The sequence below is a fragment of the Ylistrum balloti genome, unplaced genomic scaffold, assembly GCF_031769215.1.
Source record: "Ylistrum balloti isolate Yb309-2 unplaced genomic scaffold, AGI_CSIRO_Ybal_v1 Utg370288, whole genome shotgun sequence".
NCBI classification, from domain to species: Eukaryota; Metazoa; Mollusca; class Bivalvia; order Pectinida; family Pectinidae; genus Ylistrum; species Ylistrum balloti.
In genome coordinates, this window is record NW_026782219.1 from 698,414 (window position 1) to 717,985 (window position 19,572).

The 19,572-nt window shown below is 36.5% G+C and overlaps 1 protein-coding gene across 1 annotated transcript in view; it reads right to left on the minus strand.

Moving 5' to 3' along the window:
- The window catches only part of LOC132552943 (titin-like), a 92,993-nt gene that overhangs the window by 47,046 nt on the left and 26,375 nt on the right, over positions 1-19,572 (minus strand). The window contains exons 3-4 of the mRNA XM_060217142.1: positions 11,634-11,753; positions 10,102-10,206 (exon numbers count right to left, since the gene is read on the minus strand). Of these exons, the coding sequence (XP_060073125.1) occupies positions 10,102-10,206; positions 11,634-11,753 (225 nt within the window). The remainder of the gene's footprint in view (positions 1-10,101; positions 10,207-11,633; positions 11,754-19,572) is intronic.

A 19,572-nucleotide genomic window follows, 5' to 3' on the forward strand; every position in this document is an offset into this window, starting at 1 on the left:
ACATTACAGCATTGTCATTCTAAGCATGTTTTACACGTACATGTCACGAATGTCTACATCATCATCACGCGATCTGGTGGAGTTGGACAGCTCTTAAATCTGAATATGCTACGTAATTATCATAACGTCACTTTGTCTACATCATCTCGACACAATATGGTGGAGTTGGACAGCTTTCATGTCTTATCAAACTGGCTGGAATTCAGTTGACATCAAGGACGAAATGCTTTTTTTGGTTACATATGTAGACAACAAAGCTGTTCTTGTTGTGTATCAGTTTGTTTTTCAACATCAGAGGTTAACAATTCAATTCAAGTCGGTTCAATATCCTGATTACATATTACATCACAGTATAAGGTATTGGATTGGGAAATCAGTCAAGCCAGCTGGGTCAACAACCTGCCATACACAGAAACCAAATTCAGCTGTTTTTGTTCTGGAATATACGATTTATCTGAACTAAACCTTAAGAGGTGGAGCTCCCCGATTACAGTTGCCAACAAAAGCCATTGTATTGAAGATCGTCATGACTTTCTTAAAGATCGTCCACGTAATCTGAGGTAAATGTGTCACATGTATTCCTGACTGACTATATACCATCGTAGGTGAGAATTTATTGGCCCCTGAAGTTGGCCACCACTTGGAAAGCATTCATGATCTGTCTGACGTTGTCATAACTGTGAGAGCTGCCTTCTGTCAATGGCTGTTAATATTGGTCGTTACAACGAATACCATAGGATAATGCGATGTAATAGTGACTGAGTTTTTGTCAGATCTAATAAACATCAGGCTCAGATTGGCCCTCTATACCGTTTATATTCTGAAATAAACCACGCAGTCGACGCAACTCATTAAAGTAAAAGGGAATGGGCTTATTACCGAACCCCAGGGGCAACACATACACAAATTCTGGGGATGGGCTTATAACACGACCCCAAGGGGCAACACATAACCAAAGTCTGAGGATGGGCTTATAACAGGACCCCAGGGGCAACACATAACCAAAGTCTGGGAATGAGCTTATAACACGACCCCAGGGGCAACACATACCCAAAGTCTGGGCATGGGCTTATAACACAACCCCAGGGGCAACAAATATTACTTCTTACTCAAAATCTGGGGAAGGGTTTCTTACATGACTGCAGGGAGAAACACATTATTTCGTACCCAAAGTTGTGGTGGACGTTTTACAGGACCCTAAGATTCAACACATTACCTCTTACTCAAAGTTAAGTGGGGGGGGAGGGGGGGGGGAGGGGGGGTGGGTGGTGGATTTTTACAGGACCTCGATGTGTCAGCACTCTCTTCTCATTCAATGTCAGGGAATGGGTTTAATAAAGAACAAAAAGTGACATTAGTTTGTAATAATCAATACTGGTGAGCTTATTATCAAGTATGGACTTTTTAACTAGGTTGAAATATGGGTCCCACTATGACAGGACAATAAACATCAGTTAAAGATAATCAATATATATGGGTGGACCTGTTACTGAATTTGCATAGGTTTTATTGTCAGATTAACAAACCCATTACAGGACAGAAAAATAGGATTCTACTGAACATCAATATACAAGTGTAGGCTTACTACCAGACTTGGTTGGGCTTATTGTCAGGTAATTACGGTACAACCTTGGCCATAACTGGCATCAATTCAAAGACGTAGTAACCTCATTCATTCTGATCTTTGATAAATGTGTTCTCCCAATAATATGAATGTAACAGAGTTGCCAACCTGCTGTGATCAATTATCAGTTTATAACCATTTGAAAATATCAGGACGGACATATCCTTGATCCCTGAAAGCAAAGTTCTTTAAAATCAATGCTGAACTTAGGCAACTACACTTGTACAAAAGTGTTTGATATTCTTAACTTTGTTGAAGCAATTTGTATCTAGTAACTGGATTTAAAACATGTTTTAGAAAATTCAAAAAGGCAATTTTATCATCATTATGTAACAAGCCTAGCTAGGAAGCAGTAAGCCCAGGCTTGATAATAAGCCCATCTTCATCTATCAAAATCTTATAAGTAGTACACAAATCCTTTGTCATAATCCTGTAATAAGCCCATCCCCCCAACGTTTCAGTCACAGACTCTGGTCTATATCGACCACCAGCCCCTATAAGTTAAAAACCTTTCTTCTTTATCTATCTGCTAGATTATCTCCCCTTCCTGTGAATCAGACCTATCTAAGTGGTCAGAAATAAATGACCATCTTTTTCCAATAATCAAATATTCTAGAGACAAGAGCCGATGTAACTCGGGTCCCCTGGGCTTATTGGAGGATAAGTATGATGACACAAAAAATCTGGAGCTCGATCGTGGATCATGCTGGTTGTTTTACAGATAAACATGGTAGGATTTTTTTTTTGCTGACAGAGGAAAGCTACGAACAATATTAACTTTAACTTGTTGTGTAATGTATTCTGCAACAAGGTTAGGTCATAAAACATCACAATGAATTACTGGTGATGTTTCCATGGAAACTTGGAGAAGAAAAATAAAAGTCTGTACGCCTATTTGCATATGCAGATAAATAGCGTCACTGGGGTGGTGCAGTAGACAATACATCATACGTAAAATATAGACATTGTATAATCGACAACCACAGAGGATGGTGGAGGATTGGAGGGGGGAGGGGGGGAGGGGGGAGGGAGGGGGGGGCTTCAATAGACGTGGGATTATGAAGACAATGTATTCACAATCTCTGGTAAAAGGGAGATGGATGGTATGTAGGAGGGACTGATAGATGTATAGGTATGTATTAATGTAGACAATATATACAGTATATATATATATACACACTGAACGGGGGAGATGAAGTAATGGTAGACATATAGGTATGTATTATGTAGATGATACACATGTAATAGACTTATATATAGGAGTGTGGATAGTTTGTATATATATACAATCTCCCTTGTTTATCTATGTTTACTGTCTGTGAATCAGCGATCCCCTACATTCTTTCAACATCTTCTATTCTTGAAGCTTCACCACAGAGGAAGTCTTCTACCTAATGTACCCATGAGGAAAACTCTATCACACAAATCTATCGGGAAATAAAGTGCCAGCTCTGTAATAAACACATCCACCTATATATACTGTATTAAGAATGAGTATTTAATTATTGAGTGACATGTATGTGTTGCCCCTTAATCTTATTTTGTTCTACTGACTCTGGGCACTAAACACACACTTCAACATCTCTGGACACTTAATGAATATTCTACCTTCTCTAAACACTTAACACATATTCTACCTTCTCTAAACACTACAAATATTCTACCTTCTCTAAACACTTAACACATATTCTACCTTCTCTAAACACTACAAATATTCTACCTTCTCTAAACACTACAAATATTCTTCCTTCTCTAAACACTACAAATATTCTACCTTCTCTAAACACTGAACACATATTCTACCTTCTCTAAACACTTTAATAATATTCTACCTTCTCTAAACACTTAACAAATATTCTACCTTCTCTAAACACTTAACACATATTCTACCTTCTCTAAACACTACAAACACTCTAAACACTTAACACATATTCTACCTTCTCTAAACTAAAACACTTGAACACATACAACATATTCTACCTTTCTCTAAACACTTTAATAATATTCTACCTTCTCTAAACACACTGAACACATATTCTACCTTCTCTAATATTCTACCTTCTCTAAACACTTAACACATATTCTACCTTCTCTAAACACTTAACACATATTCTACCTTCTCTAAACACTTTAATAATATTCTACCTTCTCTAAACACTGAACACATATTCTACCTTCTCTAAACACTGAACACATATTCTACCTTCTCTAAACAATTTATAAATATTTTACCTTCTCTAAACACTACAAATATTTTACCTTCTCTAAACACTATACAAATATTCTACCTTCTCTAAACACTTAACAAATATTCTACCTTCTTTGAACACTTAACAAATATTCTACCACATCTAAACACTTATTAAATGATAAGCGCCAAGTATGTCGTATTAGGACTTATGAGATATTTGATTTACCCTGCTACAGGTCCAGAGTACAAACACATTATGTGACATGACATACACACATTGATGTGGGCTTAGTTTAGGACAATGAAACAATAGTTATTAGTAATTTTGCTAAACAGAAATTCGAATTGGTGGGCTTATTACCGCACATGGGCTTATCTACGTTGATGAAATGCACTATCCTTATCTAAACTCTCTGAATGATCAACCTGCAGTTTAGGCTGCACACATTGCAGGAGCTGTAAGAAGTAACTAAATTTGGGTCTCGGTCTTCTGTCTTAAATAACATTTCTCCCCTCCCAGGTAATTTCTCCCCCGACAATGACAGCATCATGTCCATACTTGATGCTGTTTCAGGGTAACACTGTGATGTTGGTATTAATTCCACACAATCGCAAGGTGACCCCCAATTATCAATTATCAGACTCTGCAAAACAACCCTACTAAACATACATAGTGGACCCAATCCCTATATAGACATATATGTTTGTAAGTGATGTAAAAACAGATCTAACCTTTCCACTGAAATGTCATCGTTTAATCTGAGATATATATATTGATGCTAACGACACTAGAGACATATGTCTATGTTTCATCTTCAATAGCCTTGCTAAAGTCCCGCCTGACACTTTGTGTTATATGTAGCATAGAGTTATTTTCAGATTCTAGATACACAAGTCTAGTACAAGTTAGCACCGACATCATCAAGGTAATTCAACGACCTCCAATGGAGCTTCAACGCAATTCGGCTAATATATACAATCCTGCTTCACACAAACAGCATGTTAACATGCCTTCCTAACACATGTTCTTGTGTAACAGCAACAAAATACACAAAAAACCAAATTCTGTACAGCACGGATATCCTTCTAATTACGTTACCAATGGGATTTCAAGTTCCTGATAAAATTTTCAATATCATTTCCAATCCTAAAGTAAGGTTTGACGGAACTGAAAATTACGGCCTCTTTTACTATCAAGATATGGCTGTGAAAATATGGCATTTACAACGCCGCCAGAAGTTGGTGTCGTAAGTTTTACTAAAATGTAGTGTCAAAATCACATATATAAGTTTTTGAATCCACAAAAAGATGGTGTCAAAAGTTCTATCAAAAAATGATGACAACATTTCTAACAGAAGATGCTATCAACAATTTTACCAAAACACAGTGTCCACCATTCTGTACAAAGATGGTGTTAACAATTCTACCAAAAGATGGTGTCAACAATTCTACCAAAAGATGGTGTCAGCAATTTTACTGAAAGATGGTGTCAACAATTCTACCGAAAGATGGTGTCAACAATTCTACCGAAAGATGGTGTCAACAATTCTACCGAAAGATGGTGTCAACAATTCTACAAAAAGATGGTGTCAAAAGTTCTATCAAAAAATGTTGACAACATTTCTAACAGAAGATACTATCAACAATTTTACCAAAACACAGTGTCCACCATTCTGTACAAAGATGTAGTCCACAATTTTACTGAAAGATGGTGTCAACAATTCTACCGAAAGATGGTGTCAACAATTCTACCGAAAGATGGTGTCAACAATTCTACCTAAAGATGATGTCAACAATTCTACCTAAAGATGGTGTCAACAATTCTACCAAAAGATGGTGTCAACAATTCTACCAAAAGATGGTGTCAACAATTCTACCAAAAGATGGTGTCAACAATTCTACCGAAAGATGGTGTCAACAATTCTACCAAAAGATGGTGTCAACAATTCTACCGAAAGATGACGTCAACAATTCTACCGAAAGATGGTGTCAACAATTCTACCAAAAGATGACGTCAACAATTCTACCAAAAGATGACGTCAACTATTCTACCAAAAGATGGTGTCAACAATTCTACCAAAAGATGGTGTCAACAATTCTACCTAAAGATGTACCTATGAGGAAAACTCTATCCCACATATCTGTTTGGAAGCAAAAGGCCAGCTCTGTAACACACCCATCCACCTATATATACTGTATAAAGAATGAGTATCAAATTATTGAGTTATATGTATGTGTTGCCCCTTAATCTAATTTTGGTATTACTGACTCTGGGCACTAAACACACACTCCAACATCTCTGGACACTTATATTCTACCACGGTGATGTCAACAATTCTACCTAAAGATGGCATCAAGAATTTTAACAAGAGATGGTACCCACAATGCTACCATAAAAATGGTATCTACAGTTCTGCCAATAGATGGTGCCAACAATTTTATCAAAAGATCGAGTCCACATACAATATTTATTACAGATGGTGCCTACATCTCTACCAAAGACAAAAACCTAATAAAATTTCTCTAAATACAAGTGTGGGGTTCAGTGTTAACAAGTGCTGTTTTCTACACAGAGAGGTATCACAAGTGTTGGTGGGGCTCAATGGTACTACCTTATAAGTACGACCTTCACAAAGCAGCTGATGACCTTGACAGGGAAAAGCTGGAGTGAGGGAGAGCTCTGCTTCACCTGTCTAGGTAGTATGTCGGTGTGTGCTACCAACATATGTGCAACTATCAGGCTCGATCATCCAAAACAGCCCTCTTCCAATTTATACACAACAGGCGGAGGAGACCAGTATTTATAGCTCATAGCCTAGTCTACTCTAAGATATCTACATTTTAAATTTTCTTGAAAAAAAATTTAAAAGGTTTTTTTCTGAAATATTATGCTTAATCTGGAAATTTATCACAAAATGGATCCTCAATGCATAAAAGCAAGAAACTCTCAATAGAACCATTATGAATATTTCAACATTTTAGAAGTGATCAAATCTCGTTGATATAGCATCAATCTAACAATGCTAATGATGAACTGGTATGTATGGATCTTTCCAGTGTTTGTTTTTTAGCTACAACACAAGACTTTCAATGACTTAGATCACCCCTGATGTTGGCTAGCTGATCGTGTGCCCAACAACTACCGGCATGAATGGCTGCTCAATGTTTTGGAATTTCCATATGGACTAGATTTATCTTAAAGAAAACATGATAAAAACAGCCTCGGAGCATTCAGGATCTGATCCACCTGTCTCTCCTTGTATGTACATGCTTCTCATTTGTGTCAAAATATTTAGCCATCTTTCATATTCAGGTTTACATTAAGGGAAGATGATAGAGCCCAGCAGCTTCTACATCTGTCCAATGATACATATCTTATGATGACAGATGTAGCAAATATTTCCATTTAATATTCAATGAATCACTGAATGATAAACAAGAAAACATGGTCCCTACCCCACATGCTTAAAAAAAAACAAAAATTTTAAAATACACATCCATTTTATCATTCTTTAGGCAAAACTCTACATCCTATAATTTATAAACAAATTTACTTTTGGAAAAAAAAAAAACATTTTCAGTAAATTTTCCCTGAATTTCTTTTCAAAAAGAAAATTTACACTCGGTGCATGAGAACAAATACATCATCGACTGAGCAAATTTTTCGTTGCAAAAAAATAAGGAACGTTTATTCACATACTTGTTTAGGGTTTCCTTGAAAATAGATATATCTCTACCAAAATACATGGATGCACAACACAGTAATAACAATATTATTTACAGATGCGCAGTAAATTTTTTTTTTTCACCAAGTCATTCTTTTTGCATTCTTCTAACCATATCCCAAACTTCCTCTTTATTAAACAATTTTCTTCAGAGTAGTAGCGAGCCAAATATTTTCCAGATACGTGACGGCAACGCGGCCAATTTTTCTGTACAATATTCTCCTGTCTAAACAATCTATTTTAGTTCACCTTGAATAAATCATACCAGTACTTCTTAATCTATTTTTTTTTTTAAACATTACATAAATATTCTGGCCGAGAAAACATCTGTTCCTGGTTCACATTCCTGAGTGTCAGCTTCAGTACTGAGAAACACTGGTAGTCAAATTCTCCTTCCACCCTCAACCCACCCTTCTCCATCCTCCTCTAACATCCCTTAATTCAATAAACTTCCTCCAGCCGTTATCCAGATTTCTACGGTATCTAGTGACGAGGTGTAATTAATACTTAGTCCTAGCCAATAAAGCTATATAAAGCTGTATAGAATATACACAGATCTGACAACAAGATGTTTTGCTCCAAGAAAAAATGTCAGCTTGCATGTACATTAATTCTAAGTACTAAAGTAAAAGTACATTACATTTCACAGACATGTCTCAGGTTTCCTTAACACATTACATAGCTCTTCAAATGTCATCACTAATGCAGATATTATAGAAATGTCTTGAAATAAGTGTCATGTTCCATCACTGTCTTGAAATAAGGCTGTGTTATGTTCGATCACAGTCTTGAAATAAGCCTGTGTTATGTTATATCATTGTCTTGAAATAAGCCTGTGTCATGCTATATGGAGGTGACCTTTATACACAGGTATTTGTCAAATAGAGGTGACCTTTATACACAGGTATTTGTCAAATAGAAGTGACCTTTATATACAGGTACTTGTTAAATAGAGGTGACCTTCATACACAGGTATTTGTTAAATAGAGGTGACCTTTAAAGACAGGTGTCTGCTATATAGAGGTTCGCCTGGATAGACAAGTATTTGTTAAATAGGGATTGCTTTCTAAGCAGGTTTGGATCAGTTAAGAATTCTATCACAATACATAGAGTAGGATTACTTGCCTCGCGAACGAATAAGCTAAAACCAGCGTTGATCGTAAAAGGATAGTGTCCTGACAGGAAAGATACAACAAACAGACACACATATAACTAACACTAATGCATTGCTAGAGATAAAGATACAGTGTTTACAGGGAATTTCTGTATCTTCTTAATAACATCATAGATTGTGTACGATACATTTCTTATCAGTATGTATCGTCTCTAACCCGCGTATCTAGGTATCATCATGTCATCTGTATAAGATATACCAAAGTTAGCAGGCCAGGATGATTCCTTACAAGTGTAGCCAACTGTCAGTATAACAGCCTATAAAGTACCCAGATTTACTGTATACTGGTAAATGTTTGTCTTTTTCGTCCATGAATAGGATGGGTGAATTTAGGATAAGGGTGAAAATTTGTTACATTTATACAACTCTTTTGTACAATCCTCAGAAGGCACAATGAATATAGGTGAAATCATGTATATAATGTTCCAAAGGCGAAAATATCATAGTAAACAGTAAATTAGTTTACTTCCTATAGGCTAGACAGACTGCCAGCCCATAAGATTTTATCAAAAATCGTCCAGCTTCATTTGTCTACCAGCTTATCTCCCCTTGGAATTGGCCCAAAATCGAAGACATCAAAATTTTGTAATGTGTATGAAGTAAAGAGATAAATGAGATAAATGCCAATCCTGTATACAGTTTAACATGGATTTCATATTTGTTCTTTTGGTTCCATACTAAGGTATGGCATAAGTAAAGTACTGAAATTATATATGACCAATGCAGTTTTTAGAGGCCATCATAATCCTGATGGTTGTGTGTCGGACTTTGAAAAACCTACAGAGTGATTTGATCCCTTCTGGAGCAGTTTATATTTCCCAAGGGAGCTGAGATAAAATTGTCTTGGGCTGTTGTGGTTGTGGCTTAGGGCAAGATACTCTTCCCTAGCTGTATTGCATATCATGGGCAGGCCTTCTGCATGGTGTTCTGTGGTGTAGTTACCGACTTCATACAAAGGAGACCTAATCTCAAAATAACTCTAGGGTTCATAAGGTCATAAACCAAGCAAGCCAATTCATCACTGTAATGAGGAACCAGATTGTACAACCATGATTGATTGCAGAAGTTCCAGACTACACCATTATATACAAGTTATGGTGGTCTAGTAATACACTGTAGCGTAAGAATATTCCCTCAAGCTTAGTCAGAGAGGAGGCTTATTACAAGACAATGATACAGCATATGTTGCCAAATCTATCTAAAAGAATTTGTTTTTTTCTGTTAAAATGGAAAAAGTTAATCAATATTCCATCTGGAAATCCAATGTTCAACAAAGATATCTAGATCCCTTCTGTTCTTTTTTATGTAGAGATAATGGTGACTGGTGTCTGATTGTCCTATATTTTCCAAGTGACTAGATTTTTCATTACAGTACATTCGTACTCACCTGATAAGGATTGACCGGCTTGCCAACAACCTTGACATCAGGGCGACCTTCAAAACTGACGTTGACCATCATGTCACTTCCTTCCCGAAAGCATTTCATTTTCAACTGTAAGCAAAACACAATATCATTTAATATAAGGCTATATAAACTTAACTGCAGATAAAGAAGGTGAGGGATTAAAGGTCAATTAAGGGAAGAGGACAAGTCAGGGGTAAGAGGGCAAGGGGACACAGAGGTCAAGTACGGAGAAATAGGTCAAATGAGACCTGAGAGGTCAGTTAAGGGGAGAAGTGTAAAATAAGTGGTAAGTGATCCAGTAATGGTTGAGAGATCAATTCACATGAGAGGTTAAGAAAAGATTCAACTGTAAAACAGAGCATTACACATCATAATTATTGATTACAGTTCTAAACATTTATATACATCAAATGATGCAGTTCTCCAAGCACAAGGAAACTGTGGGTTTGTCCAGTAGGTGACAGAAGAGGGTGTTAGTGTGTCCAGTAGGTGACAGAAGAGGGTGTTAGTGTGTTCAGTAGGTGACAGAAGAGGGTGTTAGTGTGTCCAGTAGGTGACAGAAGAGGGTGTTATTGTGTCCAGTAGGTGACAGAAGAGGGTGTTAGTGTGTCCAGTAGGTGACAGAAGAGGGTGTTAGTGTGTCCAGTAGGTGACAGAAGAGGGTGTTAGTGTGTCCAGTAGGTGACAGAAGAGGGTGTTAGTGTGTCCAGTAGGTGACAGAAGAGGGTGTTAGTGTGTCCAGTAGGTGACAGAAGAGGGTGTTAGTGTGTCCAGTAGGTGACAGAAGAGGGTGTTAGTGAGTCCAGTGTGTCCAGTAGGTGACAGAAGAGGGTGTTAGTGTGTCCAGTAGGTGACAGAAGAGGGTGTTAGTGTGTCCAGTAGGTGACAGAAGAGGGTGTTATTGTGTCCAGTAGGTGACAGAAGAGGGTGTTAGTGTGTCCAGTAGGTGACAGAAGAGGGTGTTATGGTGTCCAGTAGGTGACAGAAGAGGGTGTTAGTGTGTCCAGTAGGTGACAGAAGAGGGTGTTATTGTGTCCAGTAGGTGACAGAAGAGGGTGTTATTGTGTCCAGTAGGTGACAGAAGAGGGTGTTATTGTGTCCAGTAGGTGACAGAAGAGGGTGTTATTGTGTCCAGTAGGTGACAGAAGAGGGTGTTAGTGTGTCCAGTAGGTGACAGAAGAGGGTGTTAGTGTGTCCAGTAGGTGACTGAAGGTTGAGGATAAAACATTGGAGAGATGTTGAGGTAGGAGAGTGTCTCATGACATGTACTGAAGGTAGAGGATGAAACATTGGAGAGATGTTGAGGTAGGAGAGTGACCCATAAGTTGTACTGAAGGTAGAGGATGAAACATTGGAGAGATGTTGAGGTAGGAGAGTGACCCATAAGTTGTACTGAAGGTAGAGGACGAAACATGGGAGAGATGTTGGGGTAGAAGAGTGTCTCAGGAGTTGTCCTGAAGGTTGAGGACTAAACATTAGAGAGATGTTGAAGTATAGAAAATTGTCTGACTTACTGTTCCCTTAAGCTTGAGAATGTTTGTAGTAAGATTGGTCAGTTTAACACCCTCCGCCGTCTGCTGCGAGGCAAACACTGCCAGCGACAGATCACGTGAGTCGGTCTTACATGTGACCACCTGAAATTACAAAAGAAATCACATGTATAAGAACCAATACCGACACAATTAAACTGTCGACATTTTGATCCATTTAAAATAGAAACACACAATCCTTTCACTTTACATATCTAGGGCCTCCATGGTGATTTAACAGAATACCATATTTGTACATGTGTATATTAAGTAATTAGGCCAACACTAATGCAAGTATGTGTATCTCTTATCAAACAAACCCAAAATGAAATTTTCATAACTTTCACAGAATGACTATTTAAATTAAGATTTTGTAAAATCTATTAGAAAATAACAGGATTTCATGAAAAACCTGGTCTAGTTTTATGCTGATAAGTTTGTGGAAACACGTGTTATCCTTATAATTGTTTTAGACAAATACAAGAGGGACAGACAATAGCAATTTGTCCCAGAGATAATTGTTTCCAACCTTGGGAAAGTCTCCGACTGACTCGTATATTACATGACCCTTCAGGCCATTTTGATATCCAATCATATGCTACATTAGAAAATCTCTACTTCGAGAATGATCAATATATTCCCACATCACCTGTAACAAATACAACTATTCTTAAATAATATGGATTTATTGCATTAAGTAAACTATAAAATATCTGTCAGACAAAAATACCCTCACAAGCATAAAAGTATCAAATATGACCTTTGACCCTGTAACCTTGATCTATCACCAACTTAATATAATAAGGTGTTGAAATTCAAGTTGTGATACTCTGGGGAAAAAAGGAACTAAATCTGTGGACAACTTCTTCCAACATTGGCTCTAAATTGGACACAACTGGAAGTGACTATAAATAACATCACTGACTGACAGTGGACTGACAGTGGTATTGCTGTCATCCCATTTAGTGCTGGAGTAAGAAGTTCACCTATTTTAATTCTCACGCAATTCAAATCGATGTTTCCTGTATATCAAACACAATTCTGAAATAGTTTAATATGTTTGTTGGACACTATGAAATAGTAATCCTTGATTTTCCTTAAATGCTCGGCTCCTATACTTGATGTGGAAATATTTGGAAGCTTAGACAACAGAAATATTTCTGTACTTTGACTTGTAACAGAAAACCATCACGTACCAGAACCAGACAGTCCTTGTAACCCAGATAATAATGGTCTGTGGCATGATCTCAGAACCTATATATCCTGTTTTTATTTATCATCATATCATCAAAATTTCTGGAATTTTCTTTAACTTTTCTGAAAATGTTTGAAATGAAGGGAAAGCACCATAAATTCTTCTGCGTTTTCTTGTTCTAATATTTACCGTGTGCTTGCAATAATAAATTCTGACAGTATGAAAATATTCCTTCATGAAAGATTTGAGAATATTTAAACACAGGCAGGTTTTTGACAGTCTAAAAATGTCATTTCATTTCAGTAATAATAACCATAACTTTAAGGAGACATACCAAAGTTATGGTAAGTATTACCTCATGAAAATTGGTTTTACATGAAAAAACCTAAATTTACTAAGAAAGTCTTTAACACAATAGGGAAAGTCGATTTACTAAGCAAGTCTTTAACACAATAGGGAAAGTCAATTAATTAAGCAAGTCTTTAACACAATAGGGAAAGTCGATTTACTAAGCAAGTCTTTACACAATAGGGAAAGTCAGTTTACTAAGCAAGTCTTTACACAATAGGGAAAGTCCATTTACTAAGCAAGTCTTTAACACAATAGGGAAAGTCTATAAATAAAACAAGTCTTTAACACAATAGGGAAAGTCAATTAATAAAACAAGTCTTTAACACAATAGGGAAAGTCAATTTACTAAGCAAGTCTTTAACACAATAGGGAAAGTCAATTAATAAAACAAGTCTTTAACACAATAGGGAAAGTCAATTTACTAAGCAAGTCTTTAACACAATAGGGAAAGTCAATTAATAAAACAAGTCTTTAACACAATAGGGAGAGTCAATTTACTAAGCAAGTCTTTAACACAATAGGGAAAGTCGATTAATAAAACAAGTCTTTAACACAATAGGGAAAGTCAATTTACTAAGCAAGTCTTTAACACAATAGGGAAAGTCGATTAATAAAACAAGTCTTTAACACAATAGGGAAAGTCAATTTACTAAGCAAGTCTTTAACACAATAGGGAAAGTCGATTAATAAAACAAGTCTTTAACACAATAGGGAAAGTCAATTTACTAAGCAAGTCTTTAACACAATAGGGAAAGTCGATTAATAAAACAAGTCTTTAACACAATAGGGAAAGTCAATTTACTAAGCAAGTCTTTAACACAATAGGGAAAGTCGATTAATAAAACAAGTCTTTAACACAATAGGGAAAGTCAATTTACTAAGCAAGTATTTAACACAATAGGGAAAGTCGATTAATAAAACAAGTCTTTAACACAATAGGGAAAGTCAATTTACTAAGCAAGTCTTTAACACAATAGGGAAAGTCGATTAATAAAACAAGTCTTTAACACAATAGGGAAAGTCAATTTACTAAGCAAGTCTTTAACACAATAGGGAAAGTCGATTAATAAAACAAGTCTTTAACACAATAGGGAAAGTCAATTTACTAAGCAAGTCTTTAACACAATAGGGAAAGTCGATTAATAAAACAAGTCTTTAACACAATAGGGAAAGTCAATTTACTAAGCAAGTCTTTAACACAATAGGGAAAGTCGATTAATAAAACAAGTCTTTAACACAATAGGGAAAGTCAATTTACTAAGCAAGTCTTTAACACAATAGGGAAAGTCGATTAATAAAACAAGTCTTTAACACAATAGGGAAAGTCAATTTACTAAGCAAGTCTTTAACACAATAGGGAGAGTCAATTAATAAAACAAGTCTTTAACACAATAGGGAGAGTCAATTAATAAAACAAGTCTTTGACACAATTGGGAAAGTCAGTCAATAATGCATATCTTTGACACCTATAATAGGGAAACGACAATTAACTCAACAAGTTACGACTAGACTTGGTCTTTACAGTCAACATTACCATTCAGAGGACAGCCAGAATGAAAAATGGAATAATTTCTACAACACATTACAAGATCTTTTCCCAAAGGGCACATATCTGCTCCATGCATATAATTGTGTTTCTGGAATGGATGGTCCAACACACACGGTAGGAACAAAGGAAAGAGGGAGACACATCTAGGTTTTACAAATCACCAACTACAACACTATCACCAAAGGGAGGTTTTCATCAAATGGAGACGGATTCCAAACTTCATGTAATGATTTATCAAACATTAGCTATGAGATTACATTTAGAGAGAATGGCCGTGGATCATGGGATGACTAGAGGACAGCTAGTGACAATGAGTGTAGAATAGACAGTGGAATGGATCTACAACAGGGCTCTCGATCTGCCAGATTTGGGGCCGAACATTCCTAATGCAAAATAGTATCTTTTTTTCCCAATTTAGACCCCAAGTTTTCCCAATTCTAAGGAAAACACCATTATTTTTCCCAATTCAAAGGGCCCCAGGCCCCAGTCCCAAAATGGGGTGTGAAGCCCTGTACAATAAGTCAATGTGAAGTGATATTGTTAAGAAACACGGATTAATCTTGTATGTCAGAATTTCATAAATCAAAAAGCTGCATACGGAAATTCTAAATTGTCAAGCAGTATTAAAAATATCATCTCCTCTTTACTTTAAAAATAAGTCAGTCAGACCAAATATTTCCACAGGTTCCTAAAAAATGTGTAATTTTCTGAGTATTTCTGAAATAAGGCAGCATTGGGTAGGGAAAAACCATAAAGGAAAGGGAGAGATATAGAAGTAATGTTATCATTGCTTATACACTGGTTTTAATTAATTTTTACTAATTCTAGATTTTGTACCACTTGAGGGTAAATACATTAAAGAATACTGAGGGATATAAAGCACCACATCATGCCTGAATGGGTAATCATAAAATAGTTTTAATGAAGTGCCCCTTTGATTCCAGATCCAGTACAAGACAAAAAGAGAAAAACAGAATCTAACAATGGCTACAGCAGATAGCACCTGTTGCCATAGTAACAAGATAGCATCTGTTGCCATAGTAACCAAATTTTATCAACTGCTATTGAAGTGGGAAGCTGCTAAGAATAAAAAAACCTATACAGAATATCAAAGTTGATATACCATATTCCATCAAACATTACTGAGAAACCTTGGCCCTAATAAGTCCAATTCTGCATTTTTCTGGGAAAGACGATAGTGTACAGTACTCAATTAAAACTCACAGAAACACAGCATTATTTTTATTTTCTTTTTCTTCTCTTACAGTTAACAAGCTTTGACTTCAAATGGGGTTTCTTAATCACTTTATAATCACTAAAGTTTTATGCAATCTCAGCATTTTTCTGGAATCTTTCACAGTAAATGGTTTTATCAACAGCACTCCCTCCATGATTTTGTACATTAAGTGAAACAATATTACATCTGCAATGACATGTATTGTTCAGGCAGACACATTGTTCAAAGAATTCTGCTGAGCTCCTGTGGTATTGTATTTGTACAAATGGTATACACCAAAAGAGAAATCGAACAATTTTTTTTCAACACACATCAACTTAAATCTGTTTTTCAGTCAAAGAATCAATTGTTTGAATGGTTTAGAAACTTTTCTAGATTGAAAGAAGATAAAGATTTCCTGAAATGATGTAATGTAATCCCCTTCTGTCTCAATAATGACAGCTGAAAGTGACAGTTCTAATGAATTAAAAAAGAAATTATACTGTCATTTGTACTCCTGTGCTATACATACACATGTACTTTTAGCTAGAATTGTGTAGAGTGTATTCAGAATTGTGTAGTGTGTAGTCAGAATTGTGTAGTGTGTAGTCAGAATTGTGTAGTGTGTAGTCAGAATTGTGTAGTGTAGTCAGAATTGTGTAGTGTGTAGTCAGAATTGTGTAGTGTGTAGTCAGAATTGTGTAGTGTGTAGTCAGAATTGTGTAGTGTGTAGTCAGAATTGTGTAGTGTGTAGTCAGAATTGTGTAGTGTGTAGTCAGAATTGTGGCGTTGAGTCAGTTTTGTGTAGTGTAGTCAGAATTGTGTAGTGTAGTCAGAAGTGTGTAGTCAGAATTGTGTGTGTAGTCAGAATTGTGTAGTGTGTAGTCAGAATTGTGTAGTGTGTAGTCAGAATTGTGTAGTGTGTAGTCAGAATTGTGTAGTGTGTAGTCAGAATTGTGTAGGGTGTTGTCAGAATTGTGTAGTGTGTAGTCAGAATTGTGTAGTGTGTAGTCAGAATTGTGTAGTGTGTAGTCAGAATTGTGTAGTGTGTAGTCAGAATTGTGTAGTGTAGAGTGTAGTCAGAATTGTGTAGTGTGTAGTCAGAATTGTGTAGAGTGTAGTCAGAATTGTGTAGTGTGTAGTCAGAATTGTGTAGGGTGTTGTCAGAATTGTGTAGTGTGTAGTCAGAATTGTGTAGTGTAGTCAGAATTGTGTAGTGTAGTCAGAATTGTGTAGTGTGTAGTCAGAATTGTGTAGTGTGTAGTCAGAATTGTGTAGTGTGTAGTCAGAATTGTGTAGTGTGTGTAGTGTGTAGTCAGAATTGTGTAGTGTGTAGTCAGAATTGTGTAGAGTGTATTCAGAATTGTGTAGTGTAGTCAGAATTGTGTAGTGTGTAGTCAGAATTGTGTAGTGTAGTCAGAATTGTGTAGTGTGTAGTCAGAATTGTGTAGTGTAGTCAGAATTGTGTAGTGTGTAGTCAGAATTGTGTAGTGTGTAGTCAGAATTGTGTAGTGTAGTCAGAATTGTGTAGTGTAGTCAGAATTGTGTAGTGTGTAGTCAGAATTGTGTAGTGTAGTCAGAATTGTGTAGTGTAGTCAGAATTGTGTAGTGTGTAGTCAGAATTGTGTAGTGTAGTCAGAATTGTGTAGTGTGTAGTCAGAATTGTGTAGTGTAGTCAGAATTGTGTAGTGTAGTCAGAATTGTGTAGTGTGTAGTCAGAATTGTGTAGTGTAGTCAGAATTGTGTAGTGTGTAGTCAGAATTGTGTAGTGTAGTCAGAATTGTGTAGTGTGTAGTCAGAATTGTGTAGTGTAGTCAGAATTGTGTAGTGTGTAGTCAGAATTGTGTAGAGTGTATTCAGAATTGTGTAGGGTGTTGTCAGAATTGTGTAGTGTAGTCAGAATTGTGTAGTGTAGTCAGAATTGTGTAGTGTAGTCAGAATTGTGTAGTGTGTAGTCAGAATTGTGTAGTGTAGTCAGAATTGTGTAGTGTGTAGTCAGAATTGTGTAGTGTGTAGTCAGAATTGTGTAGTGTAGTCAGAATTGTGTAGAGTGTAGTCAGAATTGTGTAGTGTGTAGTCAGAATTGTGTAGTGTAGTCAGAATTGTGTAGTGTGTAGTCAGAATTGTGTAGTGTGTAGTCAGAATTGTGTAGTGTAGTCAGAATTGTGTAGAGTGTAGTCAGAATTGTGTAGTGTGTAGTCAGAATTGTGTAGTGTGTAGTCAGAATTGTGTAGGGTGTTGTCAGAATTGTGTAGTGTAGTCAGAATTGTGTAGTGTGTAGTCAGAATTGTGTAGTGTGTAGTCAGAATTGTGTAGTGTAGTCAGAATTGTGTAGTGTAGTTGTGTAGTGTAGTCAGAATTGTGTAGTGTGTAGTCAGAATTGTGTAGTGTAGTCAGAATTGTGTAGTGTGTAGTCAGAATTGTGTAGATTGTGTAGTCAGAATTGTGTTGTCAGAATTGTGTAGTGTAGTCAGAATTGTGTAGTGTAGTCAGAATTGTGTAGTGTGTAGTCAGAATTGTGTAGTGTAGTCAGAATTGTGTAGTGTAGTCAGAATTGTGTAGTGTGTAGTCAGAATTGTGTAGTGTGTAGTCAGAATTGTGTAGAGTGTAGTCAGAATTGTGTAGAGTGTAGTCAGAATTGTGTAGTGTGTAGTCAGAATTGTGTAGTGTGTAGTCAGAATTGTGTAGTGTAGTCAGAATTGTGTAGAGTGTAGTCAGAATTGTGTAGTGTAGTCAGAATTGTGTAGTGTAGTCAGAATTGTGTAGTGTAGTCAGAATTGTGTAGGGTGTAGTCAGAATTGTGTAGAGTGTAGTCAGAATTGTGTAGAGTGTAGTCAGAATTGTGTAGTGTAGCCAGAATTGTGTAGTGTAGCCAGAATTATATAGAATGTAGCCAGAATTGTATAGTACTTACAACCATCTATAATAGAAATGAGTTGCATATTTAAGGACATATGACCCTTCTGCACTCCCTTATTACATTCCCCTACTACATACAGAAATTGACTTTATGTCTGTTTTCTTCCAATGATAATGTGGTATGTAGCATTAACACGAGAGAATCAGAAATACTCAGACATGTTTATTTCTGGTAAGGCTCTTTTACAACCACTTTCCCGACAGATCCTTATCCAAAGTACAAAGCCCTCACTCCGTCTTCCAAATCATCTTATACAAACTCTCATCCTATCAATAACAATCCCTACTACATGTTCCTCTGATTCATAACTGACCCCTTCCACTTTTTCATATGACATCTCATATCATCTTGAACCCCTAAAATGGCCCCCTTCATTTTTATACAGTACCTCATAATCATTTTGAGGCCCTGAAAAGGGGTTCACTTTTTTTATATGATATTTCCTATTGTTTTGAGCCCCAGAACCCTAACACTTTTTATATGACACTGTCAAACAGTTTGAACAACTAAAAATCCTCTTTCTATACCTTATATCACTTTGAGCCCCTGAAAGGACTTTTCCCGTGCAACAAGTCACATGATTTTGAGCCCCTGAAATGACTTTTCCCATGCAACAAGTCACATGATTTGAAAGGACTTGAGCCCCTTGAGCCTCTGAAAGGACTTTTGCAACAAGTCACATGATTTTGAGCC